General features: G+C 42.2%; 2 protein-coding genes across 7 annotated transcripts in view; one reads left to right on the top strand and one right to left on the bottom strand.

Moving 5' to 3' along the window:
- Positions 1-14968, top strand: part of farp2 (FERM, RhoGEF and pleckstrin domain protein 2) — a 145670-nt gene extending 130702 nt beyond the window's left edge. For 4 of the 6 annotated variants that reach the window (XM_059650943.1, XM_059650942.1, XM_059650946.1 and 1 more), the window contains 5 exons: positions 3249-3367; positions 4105-4268; positions 11114-11221; positions 12767-12918; positions 14515-14968. In XM_059650943.1, the coding sequence (XP_059506926.1) occupies positions 3249-3367; positions 4105-4268; positions 11114-11221; positions 12767-12918; positions 14515-14596 (625 nt within the window). In that variant the 3' untranslated portion in view covers positions 14597-14968. Of the gene's footprint in view, positions 1-3248; positions 3368-4104; positions 4269-8134; positions 8275-11113; positions 11222-12766; positions 12919-14514 lie in introns of those variants that run through there. The other 2 variants (XM_059650945.1, XM_059650947.1) reach the window with 2 other exon arrangements.
- The window catches only part of LOC125457952 (alpha-1,4-N-acetylglucosaminyltransferase-like), a 132317-nt gene that overhangs the window by 35878 nt on the left and 75546 nt on the right, over positions 1-20893 (bottom strand). The window lies entirely within an intron of this gene.

The following is a 20893-nucleotide window of genomic DNA, read 5'->3' as shown; positions in this document are numbered from 1 at the left end:
GACTCCAGAAGAGGTCTTATCAACATCCTGTACAACCTCAACATAACGTCCCAACCCCAGTACTCGAAGGTCTGAGTGATGAAGGCAAACGTGTTAAACACTTTCTTAACCACCCTGTCTACTTACGATGTAGATTTCAAAGAAAGATGTACCTGAATAAGTCGGTGCCTTTGTTCTACAACACTACCCAGGGCCCTACCATTAATTGTACAAGCCCTGCCCTTCTTGAACAAATCGATCAAAAGTGATTCATTTAGTGCAAATTGTTTTGATGTTTATTTGATTAGTTGAAATATTAGAGTATCAGATCAAAAATGCATGCTGCTGACGTCAGCGCTTGCTGCTCTTCTACTTGGAGGCCAGTGATGTAAATGTATGCTCCCTACATGGAACAGGTGCTCAGATCTGGCATGATATATCTATCCATTTAAAATGAATAGTCAGCAAATTGTGTGAAGCACAAATTCATACTCCCAATGTGTGCTCCAGGCAACTGAAACTGAGAATTGAGAGTGAAAAATCATTATTTCTTTGATTTCCACATGACACGAGATGTTATCTGTGAAAAATCAAAGTCCAAGGTTTAAAGTGTGAGTGAGGGCTACATTCTCCACGTGGATATTGGGACCAGTTTTAGTCACTGCACTGCCATGTGGTGAAGGCAACTAATATATTATTATCTAAGAACTTTGGTTCAAAAAGGAGGGAAATGATTTTTATTTTTCAATTACGTGAAGATCTGCCCTTTTTAAGAACTCAAGTAGTCATTTTGAAAATTGAGTAAAAAACGGCACTTCAGTAAACAATCAGCAAGTCTTCTGGCAAGTTAATTACTTGGGTGTTTATGAAATAACTCCAGAGAGGCCGGTATCCCGTCATTAAGTCACCCTTTATTTACACGTGGAGAGTCCTTGACACTGATCCAGCTTCCTCAGCCAACCTGAGTGAACAGAACCTCTGACTCTCCTTTTATGTCTGTCAGCCAGGGCTCCCTGATTGGGGCAGTTAATCTGGACCAATCAGGGAGCTCAGTCTATGTGGTTCACCTGGTTCACCTTGTTACAGTCAGTACAGTTTGTTGACTTGAGTTTTATAAATCCATAGAAAGGGGGTGCAGGAGAACACAGAAACCATTTCATTCAGAGAGAAGATATCTATAACAGCCAAGATAGCAGTTGCCAAAAGTAGGGTTGGGTGTTGTCCTGAGGAATTATAGTTAAAGATTGCAGGATGTAGATGAATTCTTTAGAAGTGGAAGATTGTTGAATTGTCACAGAGGAAGACATCCTACAAGGCTATAGTGACATTAGTTTAAGGAATCAATGCCCAGCAGCACTAATGAGCTGTGTTAGCAGCTTGTTTCAAGGTATTGAGAAGTGATGTATGAAGAAAATAAATGCACAGAAATATACAGATAAGGAAATCAGTAACAGCTGTACAAGTTGACCAGTGAGTTTCAGGTAGGGATGACCCTTCAGTGTGATTTGTGTGTCTGTAAGGTTATTGCTGAGGTAAAAGTGGTGCATTTCTCTTACTGATATTTGCAATAAATTCAATCCAGTAATTTTTGTATAGTGTTCGAAAGTTCATGTTTTTTTTCAATCCTTTATTCATTCATGGGATGAGGGTGTCACTGGCTAGGCAGCATTTATTGCCCAACCCTAATTACCCAGAGGGCAGTTAAGAGTCAGCCACATTGCTGTGGGTCTAGAGTCACAGGTAGGACAGACCAGGTAAGGATACCTTCCCTAAAGGAGATTAGTGAACTAGATGGGTTTTTCTGACAATCGACAATGGATTCATGGTCATCGTTAGACTCTTAATTCCAGATATTTATTGAATTCAAATTCTACCATCAAACCTGTGTCCCCGAACATTAGCTGAGGCTCTGGATTAATGGTCCGGTGATAATACCACTAGGCCGTCACCTCCCCTTGGGTTTTTTCCTTTTGTGTAATGAATGCTATTGATGGTTTGTTAAAAGTTCATTGGCAGCCTCCTGTCAGTATTTTCAGTGACTTACGTCCATGACAACCAAAAGAAGTGGTTAGCACTGCAGCCTCATAGTGCCAGGAACCCGGGTTCGATTCGAGCCTTGGTTAACTGTCTGTGTGGAGTTTGCACATTCTCCCCGTGTCTGCGTGGGTTTCCTCTGGGCACTCCGGTTTCCTCCCACAGTCCAAAGATGTGCAAGCTAGGTGGATTGGCCATGCTAAATTGCCCCTAGTGTTCAGGGGTGTGTGAGGGTGATGGGTGTGGGTCAGATGCTGCAAGGGGTGGTGTGGACTTGTTGGGCTGAAGGGCCTGTTTCCACACTGTAGAGAATCTAATCTAAAAACTGGCCTGTCAAGTCACGTTTCACTCTGAGACAAAATCTGCAATTACTGGAGAAACTCGGCAGATCTGGCAGTACCTGTGGGAGAAGAAAGCAGAATTAACGTTTCAAGTCCAGTGATCCTTTTTCACTTTCATGGTGCTATCTGATCTGTCCAGTGTTGCCATCATCTGCAGTCATAGCTTTACAAATGAAGTGAGCATCCTTGATTCGACATAATGGCTCAAGATTTGAGGAATTTTAGCTACAGTGTTAGACTGGAGAAGCTGACAATGTTCTCACTGTGGCAAAGGAGATTTAGGGAGAATTGATAAAGGTGTCCTCATCAGCGAGACAAAGAAAGACTGTTCCCATTAGCTTACGGTACAAAGACGAGGAGACGCTGATACTAAGAATTTAGGAAGAAACACAGTGGAGAAAAGAAGAAGTGTGTCTTTTTAACCCACGGAGCAATAATTACTTTGAGCTTGCTACCCAGGAAGTTGAGATATTTAATGATTTCAAGAAAAAATTGGATGGTCATTTGAGGAAAATAAGGCTGCAGGGCACCAGGACTGTTTGGATTGTTTTTAAAGAATTAGGTTCAGTGGGCTGAGTGGCCTCCTTTGTGCTGTCTGACTGCTCTGTTTTCAAATTAATATTCAGACGCTGTACCCCACTGCCAATTCCTTGCAGTCCATTACAGTGTACAACTCACTGAGATATTGGCATCTTCTCAGCCATAGATGTATGTTCTCGGGACACCAGAGGAAGGAAAGGAACAGGCAAAAACCGGCACTCAGTAACAGGAGTCCCATTAGCCTGGCAATGTATTGGCAGCCATGGCTTACTGGCTGCCCAGATTTTGAAGTCTCTCCAACTGTCTAGGAGGTCCTGTGCTTATGTCTTGCCCGTTTGTCGTCCTGTTCCTTAGCTCACGCGTGGAGATGGGGAAATGGATTGAGGACTTGACTATGGCCATTGAGGTGGTGAAGAAATCAAATGAGAAGAGAGATACAACGCTGGAAAGCAACATCACTGATCGCTCAAACCGTGAGTTACTTAGTAAAAGTGACTGTGGTTTGACTGTATTCGCAATATACCATCAATGGTGGGTGTAGGAAGAGAGGAACTGGTATTCAGTTCTGTTCATAACCCAGTTCTGCCAGGTATATTTACCTGGGAAGTGAATCGCATTATCAGTAACATGCATGTTACTTCCTGCATTCTTCTTAACCCCTACTTTTCTGGTTATAATCCTTGGCTATTACAAACTGATAATGAAGCACAATATAATAATTTGCTTATATTTTAGTGAAAGGGAGGGAATATTCTGTAACTCCATCTTCAGACATGTTACTGCAGTCCCCAGCTGAGCGATCCAACTTCTGGTATCCTGGAGTGTCAAAATCTTTATGTATGGTCAGTGACTGTAAAGATGTCTAATAAAAGCTGAAATGCCAGTATATTTTCCAATGGGAGTTAGAGAGCCAAGCTTTCACCGTTGTAGAATTGATGTACTCGTTCCTCCCAGTAGATTCTTCAATAAGGATTAAGAACCCAGTTCTTCAATGGACCTGATTGTGCCATGGAATGCCCAGTTTGTTGTTTTTAACTAATAAAGGTCTCTTGTCTTGGGAAGTCGTTACAATTTCTGACTTGTCAGTGATCATTGTTTCATTTTCATTCTGCTAACCAATAATACCTTGACAGCAATTGCTGTAATTTTTTTTAACATCCAGATAGTCGGACAGTTATTCCTGTTTATGCATTTATCCTAATGTTCCCAGGATCTTCAGACGAAGTGTCACTGGAGCAGGAATCTGAAGACGACACTCCCTCCTCCCACAGCTCGTTGGACAAGCAGACCCACCACCGTGCCAACACCACAATGCACGTGTGCTGGCATCGCAACACGAGTGTCTCCATGTTGGACCACAGTGTTGCAGTGGAGGTACCCAGCAGGGCACTCTTGCCACCTCCTACACCTCAGGATAACCCAGAGCCACATGTAGCATGTACAGGACCATATGTATCCATTCTACCATCTAAAGTGATATTACCGTTTAAATTCCTTTGCCAACTGTTGCTTGGATGTTGGAAACTAAATTGACAAATCAAAACTAATTTCTTGTTATAGAGAATTGGCAGCATTTTATTTAGAAATTCCATTGTGAGTGGGAAGTATTGGATAGTCTGAGTTGTGAAGTTATACTTTATACTAGTCACAGGATTCTAATTCTGTGACCTGTTGATTTTTCTTTTGGTTTAATGCACTTTTCATCTTGAGGGAGTGATTTGCAATTAACCTTCCTCAATCTTGCAGTGTTGTTCACGGTTGGTGAAGTTTAAGTACAGGACACTTTGAATCTGAAGTTTTCGTGAAATTGGCTGTGCCACTGAAAAGTAAGGCATGCATTTAAATAATGCCTTACACAGCACCTAGGCACCTCAAATCACAGTACAACCAATGAAGTGTAGTCACTGTTATAATTTAAAAAATGCATCAGTGTAGTTGCAAACAGCAAGCATCCTCAATGGCAATGTGATAAATAACTCTTAATGTATTTTTTTTTTGCGTAATGCTCATTGAAGGATAATTATTGCCTATGACACTGTGAATAACTCCTTGGGTCATTTTTAGAAGAGTGCCATGGGATCTTTTTCTACTTGGGAAGGCAAATGGAATGTTGGTTTAGTATCTCGTTTGAAAGATAAGTGCTTGGTAGTGCAGCAGTCCCTGAGCACCACACTGAAGCCTTGTTTTTTGTGCTAATGTTTCTTGAGTGACACTTGAGTCTCAAAAGCAAGTCTTCACCAACTGAACCGCCATTTACATTGTGACTAGACTGAAGAGCTGGCCAACATGAGTACTGTGCAAAAAGTCTTGCATTCCAGGAAAGTACTGATCTAAAGTCAGTTTGGTCTTATCAGGGAGAGTGGTTGGGCTTCGGCAATTCTCAGCCTGACTTTTGGGGTCTGGATGTTGCTGCAGTTTGCAGTGCTTGGGCTGAATGCCTCTTGTACACAGTGGGGCAGGACAGGACTATAGGTGATTTAAATATTCCAACTCACATTTCCCAGCTGCTTATTTCAGAATGCATTTGTGGTTCTGACGAACCAGATTGAGAAACAAAAAGTGAAATTCCTAAAACAAGAGTTTTCCTACTGGCTGGTGCATTGCACCAGTTTAATTTCACGCATGTAATTTCCATCCTTGACCCTTGGCACTCAGGCCAATACTACAGCAAGAAGCAAAGGCTTTGATTTATTTTACAATTGTCCCAGACTGTCCTCTACTTCCCTACTTCACTTTACGTTGTTGGAATTTATGTACACTGACTTATACTTTAGAACTGATTTTAGATGTATGAAGCCTGGGTTATCTCATGGTCTGGAAACACACTTCAGTTGCTCTACCACTCATTTCTCATTGCTGTTTCATTCAAACAGGCCCCTTGCAGCACCTTCTTCACAATGCTTTCTTTTGTTTCAGCTCATCCACTTTTTATACTCTTTGACAGTGACAATTATTTCCTTTATTTCTCTCATGCAGCAATTGCGTGCTTCCTTATCTGTATCGTGACTGGGTCTTCTCCTCTGTATTCTTAAAGTGGCCTGCTAATTTTCGTGTGCCAGGGTTGTCACAATTTGAGTCAGTTGATGGTCTGATAATGATGAGTTTTAGTAAAATGTTGATCTGACTGTCATAGAAACCCATTAACCATTTGGAAGGCTTCTGCAGTGGATGCTCATAACCCAGTCAAACACATCCATTGGAAAGTCACCTGCCAACTGTGCAAATTCATTCCCTGTGGTTCCTCCTGAATCTTCCTATGGTGAATGTAACAACACAGGGCAAAATGGCTCTTTGTAATATTGTGATAAGAACATCACAACATATCCCCTTGGTCCAAGCAATTGGCTGTTTAGGGAGAAGTGGTCACTGTCCAAAGAACTCCTTCACTAGTTTTATTAGGACCATATGAGACATATGTGGAAGACATAGAATCCCTAGAGTGTGGAAGGAGGTATTTTGGCCCATTGGGTCTGTACCCGACACCCTGAAGAGCATGTCCCCCCTCCTCCCCCTACCCCCACTCTATCCCTGTATTTATCATGGTTAACCTATCTAGCCAGCACATCCCTGGACATTACTGGGCAATCCACCTAGCCTGCACATCCCTGGACACTGGGCAATTTAGCATGGCCAATCCACCTAACCTGCACGCCTTTGAACTGTGGGAGGAAACCAGAGCACCCAGAGGAAACCCATACAGACACAGGGAGAACGTGCATACTCTGCACAGGCAGTCACTCAAGAACAGAATCAAATCCAGGTCCTTGGTGCGGTGAGGCAGCAGTGCTAACCACTGAGCCATTGTGACACATGTAACCCTTCTCTATTGCAATAAGCTGCAGAGCTTCTGAGGAAATATTGGTAATTTTTCTTAAGATAATGCTACACATAGGCCATTTGACTGCTTGCATTTCAGTCTTTTGGATAATCTGTTGGCCAAGTAGTCCAGTGAGGAGATCTTTGGAAAGATTGGGGAATGGGGATAAGCCCAGTATGATGTGGATCGAGTGTATACAGGCATGCAATCTTCATCTATGTAATATAGTAGTGCATTTGTATAGCATGCTTGACCTAACCCAAAGACTTACCATGGGAAAGAGAATATTAGTGAGCCTGATTACTGTGACTGTAGTATATTTGACTGCTTCAGTGTGACTAAAGTCTACCTGCTGTAGTCAGCACGTATTCATTTTCGAGAATCTAACTATTGAGCTCCCTTTAGAAAATACTGACACATACTGCTGTATTTTTTTCCTTTGATGCAGTTTAGTCTGAGAACCATTCAGACTCTGGATGAAAGGGATCACACAGAGTGTTAAAGACCTGCTGCCTACCCAGAGAAGATTAGCATTGCCTATTAATGTTTATCCATCCCCTCACATGGGAAGGGAGGTGCCAACATGCCAACACGCCAACTGGTACTGCAGAGCAGTAAGGCCCTAGGTGATGTGTAAAAAATCTTTTTCACTCAGTGGATACTTAGACTCTGGAAGCACTGCGTGGAAATGCAGTGGAGGTAGGGTTAATGAGAGCATTCAAGAGGGCATAGAATGGTTTAGTGATATAGAAATAGCATGCAGAGATTTAAGGGAAATGCAGGAGATTGGCACTAGGTAATAGAACGAATGCTGGCACAATGGGCCAAATGGCGGCCTCCTGCACGCTAATGATTCTGTGCTGTCCCCGGTTGATGCGGTGCACATGCTCTTGGACAGATGCCACTGTAACTGATCTTGCCCTTGAGTGAGGGAGAAATGAAACCAATCTGGATCCCTTTTCCTCATGGTTATCCAGTGAGTCCAGTGTGTACAGGTGAAGCAGGGTTAGACTTAAAGATTGTGACCTCTCAGTTGACTTGCTTGTTAATGCTGGGAGAGAACAGTAACCATGGCTGGAGGATCACCTGTATCTGTGGAGCTATGGCGAAGAGGTTATGGCACCTTCATGAGAGGAGGCTTGGATTGAATAAATTAAAAGGGAGTTGGCACGAATCATCAATATTGACACTGATCAACATTCTGTGTGACTAATTCTGAATGGAATCTCATGATAATTGTAAACTGAGAGTCATTGATGTAGTTTGTCCTTAAAACTGGCCGTTTTGTGACATCTCAGTTACTAACAGGATGAACTAATAAAGTACTTCCGAACTGACCTTATTTTACTCACTGCTGTCCTGTTTCTGCCTTTCTTACTTGTTGCTCCCATCTCCTCGCTCGCTTTCTCATGGACCTGCTTAGTTTTCTGTTCCTCTGCAATCTCACCGGAGCTTCCTCTGCACTACCTTCTGGGCCAGGGTCAGAGGCCTAACACCATCACGCATGTGTGCTGGTACCGGAACCAGAGCCTTTCGCTGACCGATTACCTTCGCATGTTTGAGGTAAACCTGTTCATCCGTTGCCATTGTAAATCTGTGATTGTAAGTCAGTCAGGGAAGACTGAAGCTTCTTTGCAGTGTTATGTTTTGTTAATGATACAAGTTGCACATACAGGGAGATGTCAGGTCCAGTTTACATTGAGAGACCTGTCCTCATGCAAAGCCGTGGTTTGCGATGCTCAGTTAGCCTCAGTACTCTGCGTACAGGGAGACGAAGGACTCTGCCTTGCTTCCATTCCCTGATATCTATCCAGTAGCTGCTCTCAGAAAGGGTGTGTACATTGGCTATGTGAGAGATTGGATTTGGATGTAATTTTCTCCAGCATCCAGTGAGGCTTTGACACTGCCTGTGCTGCATGCTGAGGTTTTCTTGCAGCTATTGAAATTCTAGCCTTGATTAGAAAATACCTTCAGGAAATCGGAAAACTGGGAAGCAAAAAGACATACTGTAAATATCTCTCGATGCAAAACTATGATTACAGGTTGGGCATCTCACTCACATTTTGTGAACCTACAAGACAGAAACAGCCCATTCAGCACAAGTGGTCCTGTCGCAAAAGCCTCCTCCCACTTTACGTCATTGAACAGTGTCAGCATGTTTCTCCTATCTAACTTCCCATTAAGTACATCAATACCAATCACATTAATCGCTCAGCGCTGTGGTGAGTTTTATATTCTCATCATTGTAAGATTTTTGTTTCTGGATTCTTCGTGGGATGATTTCTGGTAACTTAAAAGTGAGAGGAATGTTAAACAATCCCACACACAGATGTAACCTCTGAGGGTTTTAACACATGAATGATAGATTTCTTATGACTGAACGTTCATCGCCAGTTGTCAATGGTAGTTGGTTCAGTTGTATTTTTCCTGCTTTCTAGCCTGTTGAGAAGTTACTTGTTGTTTATTAGATTGGATTTACCTTTTGCTGCAGCACAGAAGTGGTCATTCCCCGCTCCTAGCTGCCCTGTAAAACAGGAGCCATCCTATTTCACTCTGACTGACCAGAGCTATTATGCTGCGATATCTCTGACACTGGGGATAAGGACTAGCCTGAGAAAATGACATTGCAGGAGATGGTCTACTGTGATCTCCTCAAGTGGCAGAGCAGGCCTAGTCCTGTTCCTGTCTAACCTCTTAAGCTGCACAAACCATTGGCAGAACCATAGCACTGTGCCAAAATGGGTGTGTTCCTGTTTATCCCTTTCATGCCTCAGCAATAGGATGCCTGATTATCTCCTGAGAGAGTGCTCCTTGTTTAGTACGATGGCAAATACACAGTGCTTGCTGACCACTCTCCTGGAAGGCTACATAGTTTTCTTTCTAATCTTCATGAATATTCTGTTTTTCCCTCCGTATAGTGTTGATCTTGGCAGCTCATTGGTCTATGACATGAATGCTCCTTCTGAGACCACTAGCTCTTCGAGTGGGTCTTGAACCACAAGACCCCCCCACAGCAAAGCGTGAGACTCCAGTCTGAACTCTCTCACCTCATGGAGTAGGGAGAGGAGGAATTAAAATGTTTGCAGCTGCCTGCCCCTTCGAATCCTGCTGCTATTGTGTAGTGTCCTGATGTAAATCTCCACAATTGAGCAGGCAAGTGGGTCCCCACAGGAGGGTAGAGGGCTCCTTCTTCGTCCTTGGATTCTGATCTGTAGTGATTGCTTTTAATGCACCAGGCCACACTTGGCAGGAGGGAGGTTGTAGACAAGGCAAGGTCCTGTAATTAAAGGTAGTTTTACACTCCCTTGTGTGCCAGGAGTGGAGGGAAAGCACTTCACATGAAGCCTTAGCCATTTTTGACCCAAGCACCCTTATTAGAGATGCACTAATCCAGATAGCAGGATGGCACTCTGTCTCACCCTTGACTGTGCCTTCGGACAGGCTTTGGTGAAGTGAGTTATTCACTGCAGAATTCCTAGCATTTGATCTGTTTTTGTAGTCATTGTGTTTGTATGGCTGATCCAGTTCAGTTTCTGATCCCCAGGATGTTGAATGATAGAGTGTTCCACGTAGTTTTGGGATCAAGTCACTTGCATGTTTCTGAGTCTGAGTTGGTTGTTTTTCAGGTCCTGCTGCAGGTGGGCAACATCTACTTCATCTTACAATGATATCCACCCATCTTACAGTGATACCCACACAACGGTCTTCCTTTGTGCTAAGCATGACTCTGATTATCTCCTGAGAGAATGCTCCTTGTTTAGTACCAATCCAGTCGAGAGATTGACATTTTTACTAGGTCTGCTTGATGCTGCCTTGATGTCTGGCGCAGTCATTCTCCCTTTCACTGTGGAGTTCAACTCTTACATCCATATTTGGACTGCGCCCTCTGGAGCTGAGTTCTTCATTTAGAAATCACACCTTGTGTTGGTGAGAACAGTTTATTGGTCACTAAGTACCACTTTTTGGCTATATCATTGGCATCAATCATTTCTATCTGTGAAAGTTCTTTGCTTGTGTATCTTTGATCACCACAGGAATGCATAGGCTAAAGGGAGACTGAGAACCCTGGCTGATTTCTGAAGTGAAAAATACCATACCCACACTGTTAGCTTTTGTCTCAGTCTTCAATGTTCTGAGGCTATCTGTTTCAGCTGGCATTCTATGACCTTTGTTATATTTTATTGACCACTTTGTGTCAAGCCTCTAAGCACTGGTCATTCTGAGTTTAAATGGTTGCCTGTTTTAGCCAGTTCAGTTGATAGCAGCCATAGGACCTAGGGAGCTGAGAGAAGAGAGGTGCAGCGCTGAGAGATGGGCCAGTTTCTGATGTTTAGCATTTTGGGAACACGTGGTTTAATTTGTGCGTGCAATACGGTGATGACTGTCTGCCTTCTTGTTGCAGAACCAGCTGTCGGGTTACTTGCTGAGGAAGTTCAAGAACAGCAGTGGGTGGCAAAAACTTTGGGTTGTCTTCACCAACTTTTGCCTCTTCTTCTACAAGACACACCAGGTACGGTTCCTGACTGGCAACTTTCTGTGGTAAAGTTGTGATTTAGCCTGGATTATCTTGTAGCTTTGGATAGTAATCGGCGTTGTCTCTAAGTCTGAAATTGTAATCTTGGTGTTTACATGATCTTGGGCATACTCTCAAAATACATAGAGGCATTGGAAGAATTTCTGAGGAGCATCCGTAGATGTTATCCCTGAGCTTTAATGGGAGACACAGGTAGAAGTCCATGTGGAGTAGAGACAGAAAGAGCCTGAACAGTGATGATACCCATGGTTAAATAGCATGCTTTGCCACCCAGATTGCAAATGCCACTTGGAGAAGTGTAACTGTCACACTTTTTGCGATAAGATAGGCACAAGGGGAAAACGGGGGGAGAATGCTTAGTTCTGACATTGACAGTGCAAGTTCTAAAATTAAATTGTTGGAGTGAAAATGTCATGTTTTCATTGCAGTTAAATATAACTGGGCACATAGTGGGTTAGCCGCATTAGAACTGACTGCCATAAGATTCATATCAGTGGATATGAGATGTTTGGATGCAAAATTAAGTTTAGACAGTGCAGGAGGACAAGGCGTAACTATATAATTAGTTTGAGTGTTGTTGTTGGTTGTTACATCTGGTAGAGTTAGTGGAATACTAGATTGAGGAAATGGAGTTATGGAGAAATGCAGCAAAATCTTGTACTTTTCAGCTTTTAGAAAAGGCAGCTTGATGGCAGATATATGTCAATAAACTGCATTGAAAAATTAATCCAATACAGTGGCTAAACCTTAGAGGCACAGGTTCAATTTGTGAAAGTCTAGTCTAGGATAATGTGTGAAGAATTGAAACAGATTTCTGTCTAGAGTAGTTAAGGCAAAACCCATTCAAAAACAGCTTGATGTTGTGATGTTCTTTATTGGTGGATGAACAAATATCAGTCCTAATGTCTGGTTTTGATCTTAAGTATGTCGATGATGCTTGTTTAGTAGCACAGTAAATAGCGTAGACTGGAACAAAAAGTTGCGAAGGCACATTGATAGGTTCTGTGATGGGTGAGTTCCGAACAGGGAAGAAGAACTAGGTAATTCGGGGCATGTCTTCATGCAAAGAGCAGTTGAAACATGGAACATTCCTGCAAAAACTGCTGAAACATCTGTAGTAGTTACTGATCTTGGTAGAGTTTTGTTAACTGAGAGCATTAAAACAGGACCCAAGGAGGGGAGTTGGAGTTTGATATACACATTTGCCACTATCTAATGAAATGATAGATGAAGCACAAACGTCACCTTGTTTTCCATGTCTAGTGTGATCCTTTTATAACTGAATAAGCAGGATTAATTCACAAGTAATCATTCAAAGACGTAAGCAGTAATGGTAAGTTGTTTGAGTAGGTCCACATAATGCATTGGTTCTTAACTACTTTAATTAATAAAAGTGTTAACAAGATAAAATGGTCATGAGTTGTTTTTGAAAGGCATAAAGCAGAATTTGAGCATTGCCTTTTCATCTATTGATTACTCAGTAAAGTGATGCATAAAGATGTCATTTTTTGGTTACCACAGGATGACTATCCCCTGGCCAGTCTTCCTCTATTAGGCTATGTTGCAAGCATACCAACAGATGGTGACCGCATTCACAAAGATTATGTCTTCAAACTGCAGTTCAAATCTCATGTCTACTTCTTCAGAGCGGAGAGCGAGTACACATTTGAAAGGCAAGATTCCGATTTCATATCTCTGTGTCAGAGCGGAGAATATCTCTTGTGGAGTAAGACTGAACTCCCACCCTCAGTATTTCCGCAATTATAATTGACGTGTCATTTTCTGACTGCACTCATTTTGTTAGAACAGCTGCCAATCTATTCCATCCAAGTCTAAACTTGCTGTATCAGATCTCCAGATATTCCAGAATTTTTATAAAAGATGTCCAACTACTTCACGTAAATCAGTATATTATATATATTTAGATTTATTGCAGACATGTTTCTTATAGATGTTATTGTGGTGTCTGTAACTATTTTCACTGATACTTTGATTCATTCCAATTCACTCCATTAATCGTGTTTCATCCCATTGGTTTGTACCTCTCTGAAATGACGATTCCTCACATTACAGTTTGTTTTTTAATTGAAGCCCCCTTCCTGGCTGTACTGGATCTGTGTAGAATGTGACATTTAGAGAGTTGTAGTCCGTTGTGGTGTCTGATAGACTAACTCAATTTTCTACTGGTCAAAAAAACTGGACCGACAAATCATGACAGAGCAATGGAATTTGGAGGTAACAAGAAGCCAGAATTGGAGGGGATGGAGAGATCTGTGTGATGACAAGCTGGAGGAAACTACAGAGATTGGGAGGGTCAGGGCAGCGATGCATTTCAATGGGACAATAAGTAATCTTGAGTCAGAAAGATTGACTGGGAACAGATATGAGTTAGGAAGTGGGCAGCCTGTTATTAGCCACCTCTACCTAGAATAATTGAAGCTGTGAAATGGTAACAGTGGGCTTTGGTTTTGATTAAAGGTCAACAGACTTTGGGATTCTCCTGAGTGGAATTGGAGTTCAGCAAAGTGCAAAATCTCCATCTGTGTAGATGCATGCTACAGATTGTCTACCGAGGAGGCAACAGTATTCAGAAAAGTATTGCTAAAAACAGAGGTAACACAGTGTGGAGCTGGATGAACACAGCAGGCCAAGTGGCATCAGAGGAGCAGGAAAGCTGTCGTTTCGGGTCTGGACCCTTCTTGAGAATTTTCAGATTTCTGAAGATGGGTCCAGACCTGAAATGTCAGCTTTCCTGCTCCACTGATGCCGCTTGGCCTGCTGTGTTCATCCAGCTGTACACCTTGTTACCTCAGATTCTCCAGCATCTGTAGTTCCTACAATCTCTGAAAACAGAACTGTGTTGCTGACACTTCTGGCTTTGCACTGATGAGGGACAAGCACAGTGCCAAATTTAAGTTAATCACAGCAATTTCTATTACTGAAGGAAAGCGGTGTTAAATTGGTGGCAAATTGACAGATTGGCTGAGGCTTTGCTATGGAGAAAACAAGGTCTGTTCGCAGTCTTCAGGCTCAGGAAATTCGAGTGCCAAATCTGTAAGAATGAAATATGAAAATAAAGCTGGTTGAGTTTTTGAGGGCTGGATTGTTATTGTGTGGGTTGTGCTATCGTGTCAGGGTTCATGTGGGTCACAAACAGAGTGCATCAGTGACTCTCAGCAGTTCAGATATCACCTCAAACCCTGGAGGTATTATAGTTCTGCCTCTGTACCACTGTTTCATTGCTGCATTCTTCACTTTCCCTTCAACAGGTGGATGGAAGTTATAAAGAGTTCAACCTGTTCTCCAGGACGGATGACCCATCTCAGCCAGAAGGATGGTTGGTTGGGCTGAATATCTGTTGTGCCATCACCTGTAATCTGGAAATCTCTGTGCTGACACTTGTACCAGGAGAACCTTGGATTGGAGGATGTTTACAACGCAACGCTATCTGGGAAGGAAGTGAACTGACTCATCTCAGCCACTCAGCGTTTGGAACAGACCTGGTTACTTTTCAAAGGAATACACCATTCTCACAGTGGTGGAAGAATGGTTTCCCAGGATGGGCTAGATTGGGTCTGAGTTGATCATTTAATGTTTGCTTTTCAAATGAAACCAATTCCATTCCTGCTATTTAATGGTTTGTTGTTGATTTATCTAGGAAGTTCTCATACAGCCATGTACCAAAGGAGTTTCCTCCAATGTAATAAATAACTTTAGAACTAATGAGTCTGTTGCATAGTGTCGTTAGAACCTAATTACAGGGGTCTGATTTACACACACGATCTCATACACGGGTGTATATTACTTTATACTGTCCTGCATTATATGGACTCCAAAATGAAACCCAGTTGCAACCTGGGGACTGCCTGTTCTCTGGGGGGCTGATATTTGCTCACTTCAACTGTGCTGCGCTGTAGGATATACTGTATTGCAGATGTGGCATTAAACCAAGAGCCTATTGATCAGATGGGCTGAAAAGATCCCATAATGCTACTTTGGTGAAAAGCAGGGAACATTCTTTGGGCACTCCCTACCCCATCCCCCTCCCCATTTTCTGCATATAAATTGATGTTTCCCCAGCTACCATTAATTCTGAGGAAGGGTCACTTGACTCGAAATGTTAACTCTGATTTTTTTTTTCTCTTCACAGATGCTGAGCTTTCCAGCAACTTCTGTTTTTGTTGTGGGTGTTCCTTGGTGTCTGGGTCAATTTTGATCCACCACTTAAACAGATCTTTTGGCCATTAAGACATTGCAGTTCGTGAGAATTTGCTGGTTGCAAATTAGCTACTGCGTTTTCTATATTACAACAAAAACTACTCTTCAAAAAGTATCTCATTGGGTGAAGAGTGCTTTGTCATGACTGAATCATTACAGGTACTAAGAAAAAGCATGACGATATGCATGGATATATCCTAGTGCTAATCCAGCAGTCCCCTTGCTACCACCACCACCACCACAAAAGCCCAGGATTTCTGCTGATTGTCTAGCAAATGTTAACACACCAAGTTGAATTTGAATTGCACCCCAGGGACTCCCATTGCAGAACTGAGTTGTAATATTGCCCCATTTTGTATTGTCTTTATGGTCAATTGTTCAGCATGGTGTGTGGATTCATATGCAGTTATCCCTTCCAGTTACCTCTCGCCTCCTTCCTGTTGATCTGTTCAGTTCACCTCTGGGAACTGGTGTGAGTTTGTTACAGGGATTAAGTATCATTATAATGTTTTCCTATGTCTAGTTCAGCTGATAGAACTGCACTATCTGACTGGTGCTCTAGCTGCCCCCATTGCACAGATCTGGTGAACTAATAGCATCATTCATCAGTGATCATTTTATTTTGCTCAGAACAGTACTTAACTTTCCTAGTTACTTGCTGCATCTGCATACTAACCTTTTGTGACTCACACATTAACCCACCCAGATTCTTCTGCATTGCAGAGCTGTGCAATCTTACCAGTTAGATAAAATGTTTTTTTCGTACTTCTTTGTCAAAAGGAGAAAAAAAGCTTCATCTCACATAATGCTCTATTTGCCAGATCTTTACCAACCTTATCTAACCTATCTGCCTTTTATTTGCAACCCCTTTATGTCCATTTCACCGCATACTTTCCTACCTATCTGTGTTGTCAGCAAATTTGGAAACAATTTCTTCAATCCCTTCATCCAAGTAATTTCAATAAATTGTAAGCATTCCTATGGCATGCCATTCATTACCACCTCTTTTTCTAACTTGAAAGAGAACCATTTTTGTCTACTCTCTGCTTGCTGTTAGCCAGGCAATCTTCTGTCTGTGCCAAGATACTAACCCCTACACAATGACCTTTATTTTCTGTTATAAGCTTTGTTGTGTCTCTTCATCAAATGCTTTCTGAAAATCTAAGTGCAATACATTGACCTCTTCCCCTGTATCCCTGCTATTTCCTCAAAGCACGTCTGGATGTCACTTGTATCTTTACAGTCAACAGTGATGCAAAATACCTGTTCACTTCATCTGCCATCTCCTTCTTTTCCAATCTTAATTCCTTAGATTTACTTTCTATAGGTCTGATGTTCACTTTCTTAACTCTTACCTGTATAAAATATTCTAGAAACGCTTACTAGCTGTAGATTTCTGGTAAGCTTTCCTTATTTTTCTCTTATTTGTAGTCATTCTTCATTGCATTTTATATTATGTCCAGTCTTCTGACCTGCCGTTATCTTTGCACGTACTAGCTATACTATACTACCTCTAAACTTTCCAGTTAACTATAAATGGTGGATCCATCCATTTGAATTTTAGTTAATGTACAGAAAAATACATTCTAATGAATACTGAAATGTCTCCATAACAGATTTGCTTCTCTGTATTTATGTATTTTTAATTAATCGATTTTCCCAACCAACCTGTTCAGATTTTACTACACATCTCTGGAGCAGGTGGGACTCGAACCCGGGCCCCCCAAACTAGGGGTTAAGGACACTACAGGAGGGCCCTTTTGTTATTTATGTAACTTCTCATCTGTTGTTTCCTTCAGATTTGTACTTGCATGTGCTTAGATCTTTTCCTGTCTTAGACTGTTTATCCATTTTTGATTTTAATGCCTTCTTGCCCTGTCTCTACATTTTGATTTACCATGCCCTGTAAAATTTGATTCCCTTGCCCTTCCATTTAGTTTAAAAGCCTCTCAGCATCCCTAGTTATGGGGCTTGCTGGAAAACCAGCTCAAGCACTGTTCGGGTGTAGGCAGTCGCAATAGTATAAACCCCACCTTCTCCTATCCTGGTACCAGTGCTCCACGAACCAGGAGCCGTAAGGTAAAGATCACTGAGTCACACATTCATGTCTTTAATCTCAGTGCCTCGTATCAATTTGCTTGTGACTCAGGTAATAATCAAGAGATTTGCTACTTAACTTGCTGCCTGACTCCTCATAGTGACTACAGGAACATTTTTCCTTGACCTGCCTATGTTGTTGGTACCTACATGGACCGCATTGACCGGATCTTCTGCCTCCCAATATAATTTCCTTGGCCACCCTGAGCTGATGTCCAGAACCCTGTACCAGGCGAGCAACACAACTTTCTGGACCATTGCACTTTGCTTGGATAACAGTGTGGATCTCCTTCTCTACACTGTCTTACTGCCACCACTATATTCCTTTGTGCTCCCCGTACCAGAGTGCTGTCTTGTATTGTCCTGTAGTCAGTTAGCTGATCCATCCTGCTGCCCTTACTCTTGTCCAACAAGCAGAAACCACCTGCAACTTGTTGGACAATTGCAATGGCCGAAACTGCTGCCCTCCCCTTGCCTGCCCCACTCATGGTCACATCCTCCATTCCCTGACCAGTGACTAAATCCGATGACTCTATTCCAAGGGATGTGACCATCTGATGGTACACCACCATTTCTAGGTAACTTTTCGTCTGTCTAATTTGTTGCAGCCTGTATAGCTTGGTTGCTACAGCAAAAGCTACTCAAGCTGTAACCACTTACATATTTATCCTGGATCATACTGGCATCATGCTGCAGCCATGATACATCACCTGTCTTGTCATTCTTTTGATTTGTTTTAGTTAACTGTTTAATTATTCAATTATTTATTTTCCTTTCATAATTAATCAGTTCCCACACTACATTAAAGCTTAAGAATAAAATAGGTTTAATCACTTACCAGATGTGGATCAAACATTCTTCCCATTGTAGTAGAGTAGGAACCAATTCCTACAGAGTGGAAGAGGAGTCCCTTCCCTTCCTCACGTAGTGTTTTCCTATTTGTTCAATGTAATTGCATCTTAATGCTCTGTACTCTGTACAAGGGCACTAAGGTCTCTTTTCCCAATCTCTCTGCCTTTTTCAAAAAAACTCTGCCTTTCTAGTTCCCCAGCAAAGTGGATAGCTCCAAAGTTCTCCATTTGCAACTTGCATGCCCTCTCATTTTGTCTTGCTAAAACCTTTTGCAGCCCCCCTATTCTTGCTTTGCACCTAATGTTCCTGCTTAATGCAATAATTACAGTGCATGACAGTGCATCTCCTGGCATGTTATATCAATACAGCTGAGGTGGGAGCACCTACACTTGCAGTGACTGCAGGTTACTGCCTGATCCTCGGTCTGTGCTAATATATTCACCCCAATCATGTGAGTCATGTGTCTGAGTGTTAACCAGGACAAGGCCAGTATGGGAAGGTGGGAAAGCTTACTATTCTGGTTGACTATGATACATACTCCTATAACAGCACTGACCTATGAGACAATCGCTCATTGAAGACATTTCCAGTTTGGAACAAAGTGAGAGTGGCGATGCTGTCAGGACAGGGCAGAAAGTCGCGGTCAGTGGCAGGTAAACATTTAGTTCCCCAGAGCTAAACAATAGTAAATGTTCATTCGGGATAAACATAGTTACGAAAGGTTAAGTGTGCTTGACGTATTTACAACTGAAAGTATGATGGAGGCCAAAACCTTCAATGCCTTTTTTAAAGGAAACTTGAATGTGTAATAACCTACAGGATCATTGGCTGAAATTTGGAGAGTGGGATTTTTGGGCTGCTTAGCTTGGCCTGCATGGATGTGGTGTGCTGAATTCCTGTTTCTGTCTTGTAGATTTTCTACGATCGCTGGATCCTGACTCCCAGTTCCTTCGTGCCCACAGATTAACATTTTATTTCCCTGAACTGAGAATCTAGGTGATGATCGCTGAAGTGGCTGCAATGTGATTTGAATTTCTTTGAACTCCCCCCTTTGCAATAAGCTGAGCTCTGATGGAAAGCGGATCCAAATATCTGAAGTTTATGAAGTCAAGGGACAAGAGCACATTCATGTTTATTTCACGGGGTCATTGTTCATTTTTCTTGTAGTTGGAGTATCAGGAAAAGATAGTGTTGGTGCAACTACATTTAAGTGCCACACCACAGTTCGGTTGAAAGTCAAAAGTGCCATCTTTCAGGTTAAGGTTAAATTGAGGCCTTAAATGCCCTCTGAGGCTGATATAAGAATCCCTTTCTCTACTCCCACGCAGAACAAGGACACTCTCCCTGGTATCCCAGCTAATCTTTATCCTTCTGCCAAAACAAAACTTTATCTGGTCATGATTACGTTTCTTTTTTGTGGGATATTTTTACCCTGTCCAAATTGGATATCACATTCCCTACATTGCAGCAGTGGGTTCTCTTGAAAAGTGCTTCATTGGCTGTAAAGTACTTTGAAAGGCCAAGAAAGCTACTCTATAAATGTAACAGCTCTTTCTTTGGTCGATTTGTTTTACTTGGCCCCAGGTCCTCCATTGCATCAGAGGTTAAGGGAAATGGCTCATTTCCTGCTTTTGTACTTCTCACCACAGGAGTCTTCAGTATCAATGCAGCCTTATGAAGCCTCAGTTCTTAACCACCTAGAAAATAGCCCCACATCAGATTTGGATCTTGCTGTTATGAGCTTAACTAAATCCGAATGCCAGAAATACTTGGCCTTGTTGCCTTAGATATGATTCAATGGGACTGTGCCATTTCCTCAATCTGGTTTTTAACGTCATTTTACTATTCATAAAACAAAACTCTGAGATCACAGTGGACTGTCATCAGGACTTAAGCTGATGTGGCTTTGAGGCTGTTTATCAGAAACTGCACCTTCTCAAATAGATGTAGAGACTTACAAACATTAGTAACAACAGCTTTTCAGATAAAGTTTGAAGTATTATTTTGATGCGTAAGAGTTAGTCTCCAGGCCGGTTTCGTGGAGTGCTTTCAGTGAAGTCCCTCAAAAAGCAGGTTATGAAATTGATCATTGTGACAGCACAAATATAGAACCGAAAACTAGTGTGTTCACTTCTATGACCAACTGTTTTCCCCTGCTTAGGGTCGTCTTGTTCCCTCATTATTCAATTTCTTTCTCAACCTTCATTACCAAGTGGAGGTTTGGAGACTGCTTTGTGGAGCGCCCACGCTTGGTTTGTGACAATCGACAACACCTCCCAGTTGCGAACCACTTCAACTCCCCCTTCCACTCCCTAGATTAAATGTTCATCCTGGGCAGCCTCGCAGTGTCACAACGATGCCACCCGAAAACTGGAGGAACAGCACCTCATTTTCCACCTTGGAACATAAAACCCAATGGTCTCAATGTGGACTCTGAGCTTGAAAGTCTTCCACCCCCAACCCCGACCTCATCCCAAGACC

This window comes from Stegostoma tigrinum, chromosome 14 (assembly GCF_030684315.1).
Source record: "Stegostoma tigrinum isolate sSteTig4 chromosome 14, sSteTig4.hap1, whole genome shotgun sequence".
Classification (NCBI taxonomy): Eukaryota; Metazoa; Chordata; class Chondrichthyes; order Orectolobiformes; family Stegostomatidae; genus Stegostoma; species Stegostoma tigrinum.
Note: the sequence above shows the minus strand (reverse complement) of the source record. Positions and strands in the feature narration are given on the sequence as shown.